Source organism: Crinia signifera, chromosome 1 (genome assembly GCF_055691185.1).
Source record: "Crinia signifera chromosome 1, ASM5569118v1, whole genome shotgun sequence".
Classification (NCBI taxonomy): Eukaryota; Metazoa; Chordata; class Amphibia; order Anura; family Myobatrachidae; genus Crinia; species Crinia signifera.
Genome location: NC_139217.1, coordinates 129,031,681 through 129,045,468, shown reverse-complemented (window position 1 = coordinate 129,045,468; position 13,788 = coordinate 129,031,681). Strand labels below are relative to the sequence as shown.

The 13,788-nt window shown below is 44.9% G+C and overlaps 1 protein-coding gene across 1 annotated transcript in view; it reads right to left on the bottom strand.

Moving 5' to 3' along the window:
- Positions 1 to 13,282, bottom strand: part of MAML3 (mastermind like transcriptional coactivator 3) — a 318,874-nt gene extending 305,592 nt beyond the window's left edge. The window contains exon 1 of the mRNA XM_083173445.1: positions 11,812 to 13,282. Coding sequence (XP_083029571.1) covers positions 11,812 to 12,366 — 555 coding nt within the window. The 5' untranslated portion in view covers positions 12,367 to 13,282. The remainder of the gene's footprint in view (positions 1 to 11,811) is intronic.
- Positions 13,283 to 13,788: the final 506 nt, after the last annotated feature.

Sequence of the window (13,788 nt, the reverse complement as noted above, 5' to 3'; positions counted from 1 at the left end):
ATATCTCCCCCGTGTGTACGCACCTTTAGTTAGGTTTAAAGCAACAGTCTCCTACAGCCCAAACCTGGAAGACTTCCTGTGCACCATTGTCGGTGCACACGCATATGTCATCGCACAACCCATGTTAATACAGCAAATAAAGTGGACATACAATACTACCTAGCAAAACCACAGCAGACAGATATATGAAATGTTATGTGCCTCTATTTTCCTATGATCTGCAAATTCTGATACTGTCTCCACAAGTGCTTCCTTCTAAGAATTCTCAACCTAAGCAACTGTCCTGGTATGAACATGCAGCTGACACAAAGATTAAAAAAAAAAAACAGCTGGAGGATTCTATCTGTCCAAAGCAATTACAGATTTACTTTAGCGATGGTAAAATGGTGAGATCTCTGCCTAGAATTCTTGGATGAGTGCAAAAAGTCTTTGGTTTGATAAGGCAAACTGATCTGGCTGAACTGTCAATCATTTAATGCAAATATAGTAAACTGTATGTAGTACAAATCCCAACTGCTCCAATGGTGATACATTGTGTCAAAAGCGATTCTCAAAATGTAAAAAGGTACTATAGGACTGCATATTAGTGGCATCGGAACCCTCTGGATCCAGACTCAGGTCTCACCCTCAGAGGGCGTGACACCAAAATGTTGGCTTCTCTGCAATGCCAGGTGCCGGGTGCTGCAGATGCTAGCCTCTGGGTGTAGCCCAGCATCTCCGGGAATGCTTGGCTGCCCCAGGAGTGATGTAATCAGGATTCCCAGTGAGGTCACGCAGCCTTTAGTTTAGGCAACGCCCCCTTTTTGGACATGCTTGACTCCGGTGATGCCTCTGTAGCATACCACAATATGTGGGGGGAGGGAATTACATTATTTTGCACAGCATGATAACAGCCCCACCATCGACTGATTTTTACACATGGCACAAGTCATTGCAAGTTTAGAGTAGCCAGAGACTTATCCGCTGGTGGAATGTAAAAAGACATATCTGACCTGGACTTGACGTCACACACCTTCCACTAAAACACTCAAACATGTCTAGCATTTACCTGGACACTCCCAGCATGTTCCTTAACACTCCACTAAACGGCCGGTTCCCACCACAAGACTCTAACTTCCTGTCAATCACTTTGTGAACAGTTCATGAATAGAAAACGTAGCATGACCGTACGCATGTGCAGTGTATCACTAATCGTCCACCATGCGCATTTGTAGCCATGCGATCGGGTGTCAATTACCCCCATATTCCGCATAGCTTTACAGAGATTATTCACATCAGTCCCTGCCCCAGTGGAGCATACAATCTATATTCCCTACAACAGGCACACACATTCTAGGGTTAATTTTTGTTAGGAGCCAATTAACCCACTAGTATATTTTTGGATTGTTGGAGGAAACGCGCATAAGCACTGGGAGGATGTACAAACTCTGCACAGCTAAGGCATACAGTATAGGAACCCATGACCCCAGTGCTGTGAGGCAGTAATGCTAACCATTACACTCTCCTTGCTGCCTCACTATACAAATAATTGTTAATAGATAATTCATTTACTCGATTTTAAATTATAAGGATATTACAAGTCAATGAGATATTCTGTAACCATGGAAATCCCGACTGCTTTTTAAATAGGTCATTAAAATCCAAGTTAAATGAAATCCATGGCAATATAAAGCAGGTGTATTAAAATGCACTGGTTTTCTTAATGAACATTATAATGACAACATCATCATTACCCATTCATATTTACAGAGACATACAATACATTAGCTTTATCTTTTATCTCACTCCACTTTAGTACTCTCCAAGGTTTAGTTCATCTCCCCCATTGGTTTGCATAGACCCATTGCACAATAGTAAACATCATATTCCTGGAGTGTAAAGCTGGGCACATACTATGTGATATTACGGAAATTTATTGTTATCAGGTGATTTATACTGATAAATTGTTTACATTGTATAGAGTGTACGCACTATGGGCTGGATGTAATGCGGTGGGAGTCCAGTGGCCGTGCGGGGTGCCGTCCAAACTTTGAGTTTTTTTTTAAAAGGGGACTGTCATTTACATGGCATGGTTTTGCCATGTAAGGGCTGAGGGGCTAGGTGTATAATTGTTCATCCTGTGGGCCAGATGCAATAGGCTTAAAAAAGTGATAAAATGGAGAGTGATAAACAATCAACCAATCAGCTCCTGCCTGACATTTTTAAAACACAGTCTGTGATATGACAGGTAGGAGCTGATTGGCTGGCTGTTTATCACTGTCCATTTTATAATTTTTTGAAGCCTAGTGCATCTGGGCCCTTCCATTATGTGTGTGGACCCACTTTCCCACCGGATCACGGGACAGTAGGTCCACATATCAGAATGCATTTGTGTGATCAGCTGCTTGGTGATGTGTGCTCGTGCACTATCGGTAGTCCTTTTCGGAACTGCACATGTCCCGATGAGTCTCCTTATCCCAGTGGCCCTGTTTCTATCAAATTCTTAGATTAAATCAAACTTTATTGTCCACAATATGGTCGCCGTGTGAAACAGTCCAGGCAGAGGTGTGGACTAAAGCCAGTCAGATCTGGCGATATTGTTAAAGGTAAAAAATGAATCAGTCAGAGGAACACATGGTTTGGGCACATCACCTCCATCTGCATAACAGTGGCACTGGAATGGTTCTATATGTACCCAGCATTTACTGCAAAAACATGCCACGATACATGCAGAGAAACTGTGACTGCCACACTTAATGTGTGAAGTTACCGTTTTCTCACATACCGAATCTTCATACATTTACCCAATTGTAATTTGCCCACATTTTCATTTCTTGAACACGTGCATGTTACAAATTTTTCTCAAATATTTACAAAACATTGTTTCATTTTACATGTTCCTGTCCTTATTTTGGAGAATGTAAACAAAAGGGTGATTCTCCATAGATATCTTCGGAAACCTCCAGAATTCCTTATTTATGGACTGTTCATTATGCATACTGTATATAATACCCCAATCACACCAGCCTTCTTTCCCGGGTTGGCCTCAGGAACAACCCAGGTGTAGTGCTGGTGTGAATGGGACCCCGGCCAAAATCCCGGTAACAATGCCTCGGCTACCAATGTTGCTCCCAGGATCTTCCTGGGACATGGTGTGGTGTGAAGGGGTAACTGAGTCAAGCAACCCAGGTCCCGTTCAAAGTATGGCAGAGGCAGGCCTGTCAGCACAGCCTCCTCCCCGGCCCTCGACAACACGCCGTCACACCACCCCGCCTTGCAGACCACAAATGCCTGGGTTGCTCATGGAATGGACACGTGTCCTAATCCCAGGAGCGACCCCGACATTTATGGTGTGAATGGGGTATTATTGAGTCTGGGTATTCCTCTATTTTTGTTTACTGTATCATTTGCCTAGTTGGGCAGGTTTGTGGGCTGTAGGATTGGGCTGACTCATTTCTCAGATTTTGGGCCAGTTTCCTCCCTTTTATGTTATACAGGGCCGCATTTATCAACTAATATTTGCGGCTAAATCCCCCAAAACACCCGTTTTTCGGGGGTTAACCGCAAATATTAAGTATCCACCTAATGTATCATAGGGGACCACAGCAGGAATCTCCGATCCCTGTTGCAATCCCCCCTGCAGCGCCGCCGGCCGCATCCCCCATAGGTTTCGGGCAGCCCGGCTTCGCACCCTTGGGCATTCGCGGGGGGAGATGGGGGGGGGGGGTGTCAGCGCGTAACCACGCATGCGCAGACGCCTCGGCTTCCGGATCCACGCATCGCTGGGACGGGCTTTCGGAGCCCTGTCCCTGCGCACAGCAGGTGATACATTCGGGCGAAATGAACGCATTTTACAATGCGATCCTGGGCGGTAATATTCCGCCCAGATCGCATGTTAAATGTGATCAATGATAAATGGGGCCCTTGGCCCTTTGTGCTTATTGAAATTACTTATAATATTTGGTGTGTGAATTAATAGATATGGAAAAAATTTCCGATGGGTGTTTGAAACAAAGATGAGCATTGTGGGTGCATAGTTCACATATTGCCCAGAGCCCATTTACTTCACTACTGTGTACACCTCTGATAGATCATATTAATATTGCATGTCCAAAACAAAACAGCATTATGGTATCTCCTAGGGGTACATTATTGTCAGATTATGTGCCAGTGTGTAAACAGATAATTTTTCATAGTTGTTTAATCAAGATGTAGCTATACGTCAGAGATTAGACGGCTAGCTACATCCTTTCTTGAGCAACAAATTAAACCTAGGTTCATTAAATGCAAAAGCAGTTTTGTGAATTTATGCTATGGGGGAAAAACAACTACAGTATGCCATGCCACCCAGTCACGTTACCCATATAACAAAGAGCCTGCAGACACTTTGACATTTTATCATCCTAAGCCCCATACACACTAGACAAGATAGTAAAAGATATTGCCCAAGTAGGCCCTATTTGAGGGAAATTATTTTACTATCTCATCGTTTGTGCTCCCAAGCATCTTTAAGGATGAGGGAGGTCCACGTTAAAAGGGCCATGCTGCAGCTCTCATTATTAGCTAATTAAAATAAGTAAACAATTCAAAGTGTCTAATTATGGGGAGTGACCAAGGGGTCCTAAAATAAGCACCAACATTTTTAGTCAAAAATAGAGATTTTCCCTAATTTATCACCTGTTCAGCGTAAGTGAAGAGAAATTTGCAATAATAAACACTATGGAGAATTGCAAAAAAAGAAGCATTTTTGTTTGTATGAAAATGGGTTATCGCAGCTGATTGTATACCCCCTTATGCATCTGATAACTCATCAGACCACTCCACTTGTGCTCATAATTCAAATTCAAACTGAAAGAATGATCACTGGACACAAAGGCTTGGAAGCAATAGCACTGGTGGTATAGTTCCCGTTGCTAGAACAGAGTAGGCATGCCAAACCTTGGGCATTTTTTCAATTCCCGGGATTCGCCTCCCTACTCCCGCCTGGGGAGCAGTACGCCGTTGCAGCCAGAAGGTGGTGTGGCTGGGGGTTGGTGAGGCCAGGAGTCGGTGAGGCCAGCGTAGTGCAGCTGGAAGTAGGTAAAGCCATGAGTCAGTGAGGCTAATGTAGGGTACACACCAGGGCGACCCGCTCACGATGCACATCGTGAGCGGGTCGTCAGTGTCTCGTCCGACCCGCTCACGGTGACGCGGGGGGGCACGACCCTCTCACGATGTGCACCGTGAGCGGGTCCGATCCGATGGCGACCCGCACCCGGCTGTATGGTCGTCATTGAGATCCTACCTGCAGCAGGTAGGATCTCAATAACGACCGACCGACCAGCGGGACCGCGCATCGGATCGGTATCGGTCCACACCAGGACCGAAAAGGGCCCAATCAGCACACAATCTACATCCAATTGGTCGGAATTGGATCTAGATTGAGGGGATCGGGCCCTAGTCGTCCTGGTGTGTACCCAGCATTAGAGCGGCGGTGTGGCCAGCGGGCTGTGCAGCGCGACCACTGGCATAACGTCATGCTGCACAGCCAGGGACAGAGGCTGGTGCTCAGACACTGGCCAGCAGTAGACTGCGTATGGGGCAGTCTAATCCTGAAATCCTGTGATTGTAAACTCCAATCCCGGAATTCAAATCCCAGCAATTTTAGGGCCATATCCCAGGAACCCGCTGATCCCGAGTTCATATATTACCATTGTTGTTGTGTAGCTGTGGTTTACTCAAGACTTGTCAATGTAATGTAATAATATAGTTAACTATATTGGGGGTGTTACTGATCAAACAAGATAGTGCATACACACTGAACGATACTGGTTAACGATATTGGGGCAGATGTATTAAGCCTTAACAAGAGATAAATGCAAGGGTGATAAGGAGAGATAAACTTCCAGCCAATCAGCTCCTTACTGACTTTTTTCAAACACAGCCTGTAACATGGCAGTTAGCAGGTGATTGGCTGGGCGTTTATCTCTCCTTATCACCACTGGATTTATCTCTTGTTAAGGCTTAATACATCTGCCCCATTGTTCAGTGACGCTGAAGATATGGTCAGATTGAGCTGCATGTACAGATGACAGGGGGATCATTAACATTGAGCAAATACACTAAAAGTTTTGTTTTAAGACATCCCCTCAAAAGGGCCCTTCTCTTTACAAAGGGAAAATCTAGTTACTCGGTTTATATATTCTCAACTAAAGGAACATACACACTGGGCAGCTTTGAGCTGAAAGCAGCTCAGTTTACTCGTCTACTCTAAACCACCCAGTGTTTACAGGTTCATCGATGAGATGTGAGCGCTGATACGCGCTTCCGCATCATCGCTGGCCGGCCGCTCATCTGTATTACCAGCAGATGAGCGACAGAGTGGACGTCCTGCTATGAAAAGTCGTGTGTTCCCCCCCCCCCCCCTTGGGAAAATCGCTAAAATGGGCAAAAAGTGTATATACGCTGAGCGTTTTTTATTCCATCAATTTTCCCCATCATCGTTATCCATACACACTGGGCAAAAACGCCCAGTGTGTATTGACCTTAAAGGTGCGTACACACGGGGGAGATATATTGCTCAGCAATATATTGCTGAGCAATATAATGCTCAGTGTCTCCTTTTCATCAGCGACCAGAGATGGTCGCTGATGAAAGGGAACCTCTGGCGGCGGTGCAAGGAGCAAGCTCCTGCGACCAGCGATTAGACCGGGGCTGAAAACGGGAGCCCCGACAATATTGCCATCACTGGCAATATGGTCGCCAGCGACCATATTCCCAGCTATTTCAGCCCCTATTGCAGCTGTGTGTACACGGCTTAACACAAGTAGAAAGAGAGGATATACCAATTCCAAACAGCGCCCAAAAAAAGCCCAGGGTGAGTGGGTCTAGTACACAGTGCTATAGGGGAAATCAAAAAATACTTCCATATAAATGGTGTTCCACCTGCATCCAGTCAAATTCCTCTGATGGGTGAAATATTCCAGTACATGTAAACAGAAGAGGGCTTATAATAGTGAAGCCTGATTTATTAACATGTACACAAAAAAATCATAAAACACACAATACAATGCATATACAATCATAAAATCCAGACAAGTGGGGGACAAGGTACTAATTACCAAGAGGTGGATCAGAACTGAGTATTAATCAGTTCAAAAGCGTGTAGTCTAGATAATCACCAGTCCGGTCCCGGGTAACAGGGCTGGGGGTCAGACACTTCCTCTGGTGGTTCCTTACGTCCTCCTCCGTCTGGGGTGCTGCCAACAGTACTCCGCCAAGGCGTTTCGACCCTTGAACCAGCGGGTCTTTCTCAAGGCTTGTGTAAAAGCCTTGAGAAAGACCCGCTGGTTCAAGGGTCGAAACGCGTTGGCGGAGTACTGTTGGCAGCACCCCAGACGGAGGAGGACGTAAGGAACCACCAGAGGAAGTGTCTGACCCCCAGCCCTGTTACCCGGGACCGGACTGGTGATTATCTAGACTACACGCTTTTGAACTGATTAATACCCAGTTCTGATCCACCTCTTGGTAATTAGTACCTTGTCCCCCACTTGTCTGGATTTTATGATTGTATATGCATTGTATTGTGTGTTTTATGATTTTTTTGTGTACATGTTAATAAATCAGGCTTCACTATTATAAGCCCTCTTCTGTTTACATGTACTGGAATATTTCACCCATCAGAGGAATTTGACTGGATGCAGGTGGAACACCATTTATATGGAAGTATTTTTTGATTTCCCCTATTGCACTGTGTACTAGACCCACTCACCCTGGGCTTTTTTTGGGCGCTGTTTGGAATTGGTATATCCTCTCTTTCTACTATTGTCAAATTTGAAGGATTTTGGGATTGTCCTTCCATACTGATTTCTGTAGCGACCTCTGGCGCAGAACCCTAAAGTTTTACTCCTATTCTTGTGGTTACGGCTTAACACAAGTACTTCAATACAAAAATGTGCAATTCTAAATTGAAATAATCTTTTTTGGGGCAAATGTTTAACTTTTTTGCTGGCTTTTTACCACAGAGTTAATTCTCTACAGTTAGATTTTTTTAAGATAAACTATGATGTCTTTTGTTAATCCATTAATTGTGACACAAAAATCCATTACACACTTATTTTGTACAAGCTGTCCAGTGTTAACTTTTTTTACATGTGATAAATGGCACATCAAGTCCTAAATTGTATGTGAGCTTCCCGGAGAGCTGCCGGGTGGCTCTGAGGAGAATTGGGTCCGACTTGTCCTTAGTACAAGTCGGCCTAATGTATGGGGGCCTTTTCATAGCACTATCCATACTACATGCAGTATTATGCAGAACTTGTGTATAAGCCAGGGGTTCCCAAACTGTGTGCCGTGGCACCCTGGGGTGCCTTGGAGGACTTGCAGGGGTGCCCTGGGTTGGTGGTCCAGGATCAATTCAAGTTATTTATGTCTAACATTATAGTCAAATTGTGCACAAACAGAAGTGAATACTGTCTATTACCACATTACTGATCCTAAGGATGAGATATAAACACAATATATTTAACTTAATATTTGTTTCCGACTTTCTCAATGAGAAACCTGTAGCCTAGGGGTGCCACAAAATAATTCTGATGCTTCGGGGTGCCATGATTCCAAAAAGTTTGGGAACCCCTGGTATAAGCCACATACTGTATTTCCAGAACCTGATAGTCTAAAGATTGATTTCCCTCTTTCACATGACGTACCGAAAACAGCTGCTATACAACCAAACCGTGTTCTAATTGAGAAAAAAAAATATCAAATTCTATATTTCCTTATTAGAACGAGAATCTGAAATCAGTCCATGCTATGATAAATAATGACTTTGATATATTTTGAATAATCATAGCTATCATATGAAACACTATTTCTGTGTGGTTTATGCAAGTATTTATCAAGGCATAGAGAGGAATAAAGTACGGACCAATCAGCTCCTACCTGTAATTTTTCCAAAACAGGCTTTAAAATGTAAGGCGCAGCTGATACTGCTTTCAGATCGCAAATGCTGGACATAACGGGTCCATCCCAGGAGCGACCTGGCATTTGCGGTCCGAAAGCTCCACGTCCGACCCGGCTTATTGTCGGGTCAGTGACATCACATGGAGGTAGGGCATCATCGGGGAAGGAGGCAGCGCATGGAGCTGACATCACTGCCTTCTCCATACTATGAATGGAACCCAGGTCATTACCCCTTCACACTGCACCTGACACGGGTCATAGCCGTGTTCAACCCTGCACTCATGGGTTGCTCGACCCGGGTGGCCCTTTCAGACTGCAGTATAAAAGCGGTATTATTAGCTTACTCACAATTGTATCTCTCCCCAAGCTTTGATAAATACCCCCCCAAATACATACTCATGGGTAAATGTATAAAGCTATGGATTTAAAAACTTCTCTCTGCCATATTTAAAAAGGCAATAATATTTACTGCAAAACATGGGTGATTTTACATTTACTATTACTGCTGTATCAAATATAGCAAGCAACAAATATACCCATAAAAAAACACAAAACAATGCATCAATGTTTACATCTACATCTATCTATATATTTCATACCACAGCGTCTCCTTTACTATACTGTATACTATACTATATACGGTATATAAATAACCTGCTCTCTGCATAACACTAAATAAAGCATATGTGTTTAAAGGAATTAAACTCTGCCCTCCCCTCTCTCTGGGGGTATTGAGGAGACATGATCTTCTCTTTTTACAGCATTATGTGAGGGAAGATTCTGTCTTAATGCAGGAGAAACCAAATAAAGGGAGGGGGGTTGCTTCCTGTAAGATATCTAACCAGTCTAACAGCATCAGAGTCAAGGTGGAGGGAGTGAGGGAAAATAGCCACTACTGTGCAAACAACCCTCCCCCACAACACACAGAGACACACACACTTTGCCACTCAGAAGAGAGCAGCCTTAGCTCTGACAGTGTCCTGATTACTGAAGCAAAAGATGTACACTTTACACTTGTTCCCCACCCCCAGCCTGGTGCTCCTCCCTGGCTTATGACTGTATTTAACCACAAAAATCCAGTTGTCTACATTTATCACGCTGCTTTCCTCCCCTCAGACAATGCTTGTAATGATGCATCCTTTTAAATGGACTGGAAACAAATAGGCAATGCTGCAAGCTGGTCTTATTTGTGAAACAATAAATACAAAAATGTAAATACACCTCAAACAATACATGTATTCATTACAAATGAATCCTCCAATGACCATTTAGTTACCTTTGTAACCGATCCTAAATGTCACTTACAATGCATAATATAGATTGTAAGCTCCACTGAAGCAGACTCATGTGAATGACTGAAATAGTCTCTGTAAAGAGCTTTGTTACATATTTGCACTATATAAATTACTGTCAGTAAATATTAGTTATCATTGCCACAAGTCCTCATTTTAACAGTGCAACCCTTTAGGCTGAGTTACTGCACATTGACAATATTATTCTTCCAGACATTTGATAATAATAAATTCTGCTGCTTTTAAATATAATTCTAGAAACACATTATGATGTACTAATCTCCCAAAGGTCTGGAAACGTAGATACTTCACAGTATTCTGAGTTATACATGCATATCAACTTTTCATTCACAAAAGACCTCAGTATGGCAATGCTGGCATAAAAATGTATGACTAAGAGAAATGCCCATCAAGCATTGCCAACTGGTGACACTTATGTTAGAGGCATACTGTATCATGGCAAGATGTCTTATCTGGCTTATACAGTTGGGTTTGGAAAGTGAAAATGCAGAAGTACACAGCACAGAGAGGGTTAACCTGGGCAGATCTCTCAGTCAGTGAGTGCAGGTCTCATACTGGTAATGTATTCACCAATCCAACACAGGATTTGTGTAGGGCAGTGGTTCCCAAACTGTGTGCCGTGGCTCCCTGGGGTGCCTCGGGACACATGCAGGGGTGCCGCGGCTTGGTGGTCCAGGACCAACTCAAATTATTAATGGTTAATTATTTATGAGCAAGACCAGTGCTGGTGGCTGGCAATCATAGAATGTGTACAAACAGAAGCAAATCCTGCCCTTTACCACATAACTGCCACTAAGAATCGCATATAAACCCAATCTAATTCATTTTTTTTGGACCTAGGGGTGCCGTGAAAAAAATTCTGGTTCTCTAGGGTGCCCTGAATCAAAAAAGATTGGGAACCTCTGGTGTAGGGGTTAATGTGAGACAGACAGCACATACCCCACACAATCAGGACTTGGAATGTTGCTGTCCTTTGTTACATGATCAGCCTGCACGGCACTGGTGCACTCAGGGGGCTAAGCCACTTATGAGATAACACAGAGGGATCACGACTCAAGCTGCCTCCTGTCAATAACTACATTATCAGTAACGTATCAGGGACCGGAATACACTCATGTAACCTCAATAAGACAGACAGTCTTGCCAGAACCTCCATAAAGCCTAAAATTGCAATATACTAGATTCATAGCTAGCCAACAATACAGTAAATGTAATATTCATTATTCGTGCACATGTACATAATAAATCAGCATCAGTTAATCGCCATTCCTCATTTCACCAGATCCCCTAAACTCTTATGCCCATCAGCTAACACAAGGAAGCAATGATAATGCAATAATAGCAGCTGCCATGGCACAGGTAAGCTTCTACAGCCCTTTACTCAACTTCCTACTGAATTAAAGTGTTCAAAACTTTAGAGGCATTGCCCATTTCTGTTAGCTCCACCCCTAACCCCGCTCTGAAAGCAGCAAACACACGGGATAACCCCCTCCCTCCACCTACTTCCCCCCTCATGCCAAGCAATGAGACTCCAGCAGCAGCAGCAGCTATAGTGCCCACTAGTAGCTCCCCCTCTTACCATGATTAGAGTGTGGTTCCTGTGCTCAGCTGTGCCGCTGGCCGGTGCCTCTGCTGCTGCCTCATGCTGCTGCTTGTGCTGGGGGTGGTGGGGATGGTGGTGGTGCTGCTGCTGCTTGCTGACTCCGGCACCACCACCAGAAGCAGCAGTGGTGGTAGATCCTGCAGAAGCTGCTCCCCCTTGGCTGGTGCCTGACTTCTTGGCCCTTTGCTCCAGTGTCCTCTGATACAGACTCACCGTGTCCCTTCTCTCCATTTCCAGTTGCTCTGCCTGCGCTTGCTGGTACCTGCTCTCACAGCTGACATGGTGCCTCCTGCAGCCCTCTATCCTCTGCCGGAGCCGCTCCACCACCGTGCTGTGCTTTGGAATGCTCACGCTGCTGCTGCTGCTATTGTTCGGCGCATTGGGGGCAGCAGCGCTGGGAGGGGTATTATTACCACTGTGACTACCAACCCCAATGCCGGTGCCAGCCCCAGCGATGCTGCTGCCCAGGGCATTGCTGATGCACAGACTGCTGCCGTTGCTGGAGGCAGCGGGGGCTGCGAAATCCCCCATGTCAGTCCCCGGGCACACTATTTTGGAAAATAAGTTTGTAGTGGCCCCCAAACTGTCCCCGTGTCTTACAGCCCCCTCTACTTTTTTTTGTTTGTAGGGGCTCCTCCAAGTGGGTGGTGGTTACACAGGATCAGGAGCCAGGTTGGGGCGCAGACCCAGCATGGATAGCACCCAGTGGTCCAGAGTTGTATACCCAGGTCAATGCATCACCTCTTTGCACAGCCCCCAGAGAGGAGAGGCAGGGGGCTCTCTCATCTGATCACACATACAAAAAATGCAAGGGAAAAAAATATATAAAAATAAATATATCATAAGAAGATCAGGAGTTCGGAAGGAAAGCAGCAGCAGCAGCAGATGAGCTCTCGTCTTCTGTCTATAATCCAATGTTTCTGAGCAATCCCCAGGAAGGAGCGGGAGGTCCAAGCAATGGGTGCTTACACACTACTGTCACTTACACACTTCTTTCTGACCACAGTCGTGTACTAGAAGACATGCCTAGGTATACACAACACTCACACATGCACACACTCCTCCTCTCAGTCACAGCATTAACACACATACACACTCTGGCTCCTATTGGATTCCCCTTTCCAGAGAGCAGAGGAAAAAAGTTTACTTGTGTGTGCAGCAAAAGCGTCCAAAAGTACTTTTTTGTGGATCTCTTGCACATTAAAAATAAAAAGAGGGCAAAAAATAAACAGGAGATTGTACAGAAGAACCAATACAATGAGTATATATTTCTACATAAGTAATAAATCCTCAGGGAGAGAGGAGGAGGCGGAGGGATGGGGGGGAGAGAACACACAGCTCAATAGCCAGAGCAGTTGCAGAAAGTAGAGCAGTGGAGGCTGGTGAAGGGAGCTGATAGAGCAGGGCTTGCTGCTAATGCTTCTGCTGCCTTTGCTCCTCCTGCCACCATCACAATGATCAAGTGCACTCCTCCTCTCTTCTCAGTGCTTCCTCCTCCTTCATGCCAGCGGAGTGATATCAGGACAAGAGATCAGTAAACAGCAGCAAGAGGCCGTGAGTGAGGCGGCCCCAGGGACCAGGTGCAAAACCAGGACTAGAGTTCGAGCTACAGCGCAAAGGGAGCGGATCTTGCAAAGGAGGGAGAGAGGCAGAGGACAGGGCACAGAGTCAACTTTTGACCTTCCCTTGGTTCTGTGTGCACAGGGGAGGGAGCAGCAGGAAGAGCTATTCTCTTATATTTGCTTCACTGTCTCAGTGACTGAACCTGCCTGTCACGCTTAGGGAGAGATGTATCAAAGCTTCTTAAAAGGACAAGTGCAGAATTCATCACTCACTGTGTGCGCTATTTTCTGTTTCCTGCACTGTGGGGGATAGGAAAACCCTTGGGCTGGAGGGACAGTAGCACGGGTGGCATGTCTGTCATACTGCAAAACTAAATAATGTATACCTTAT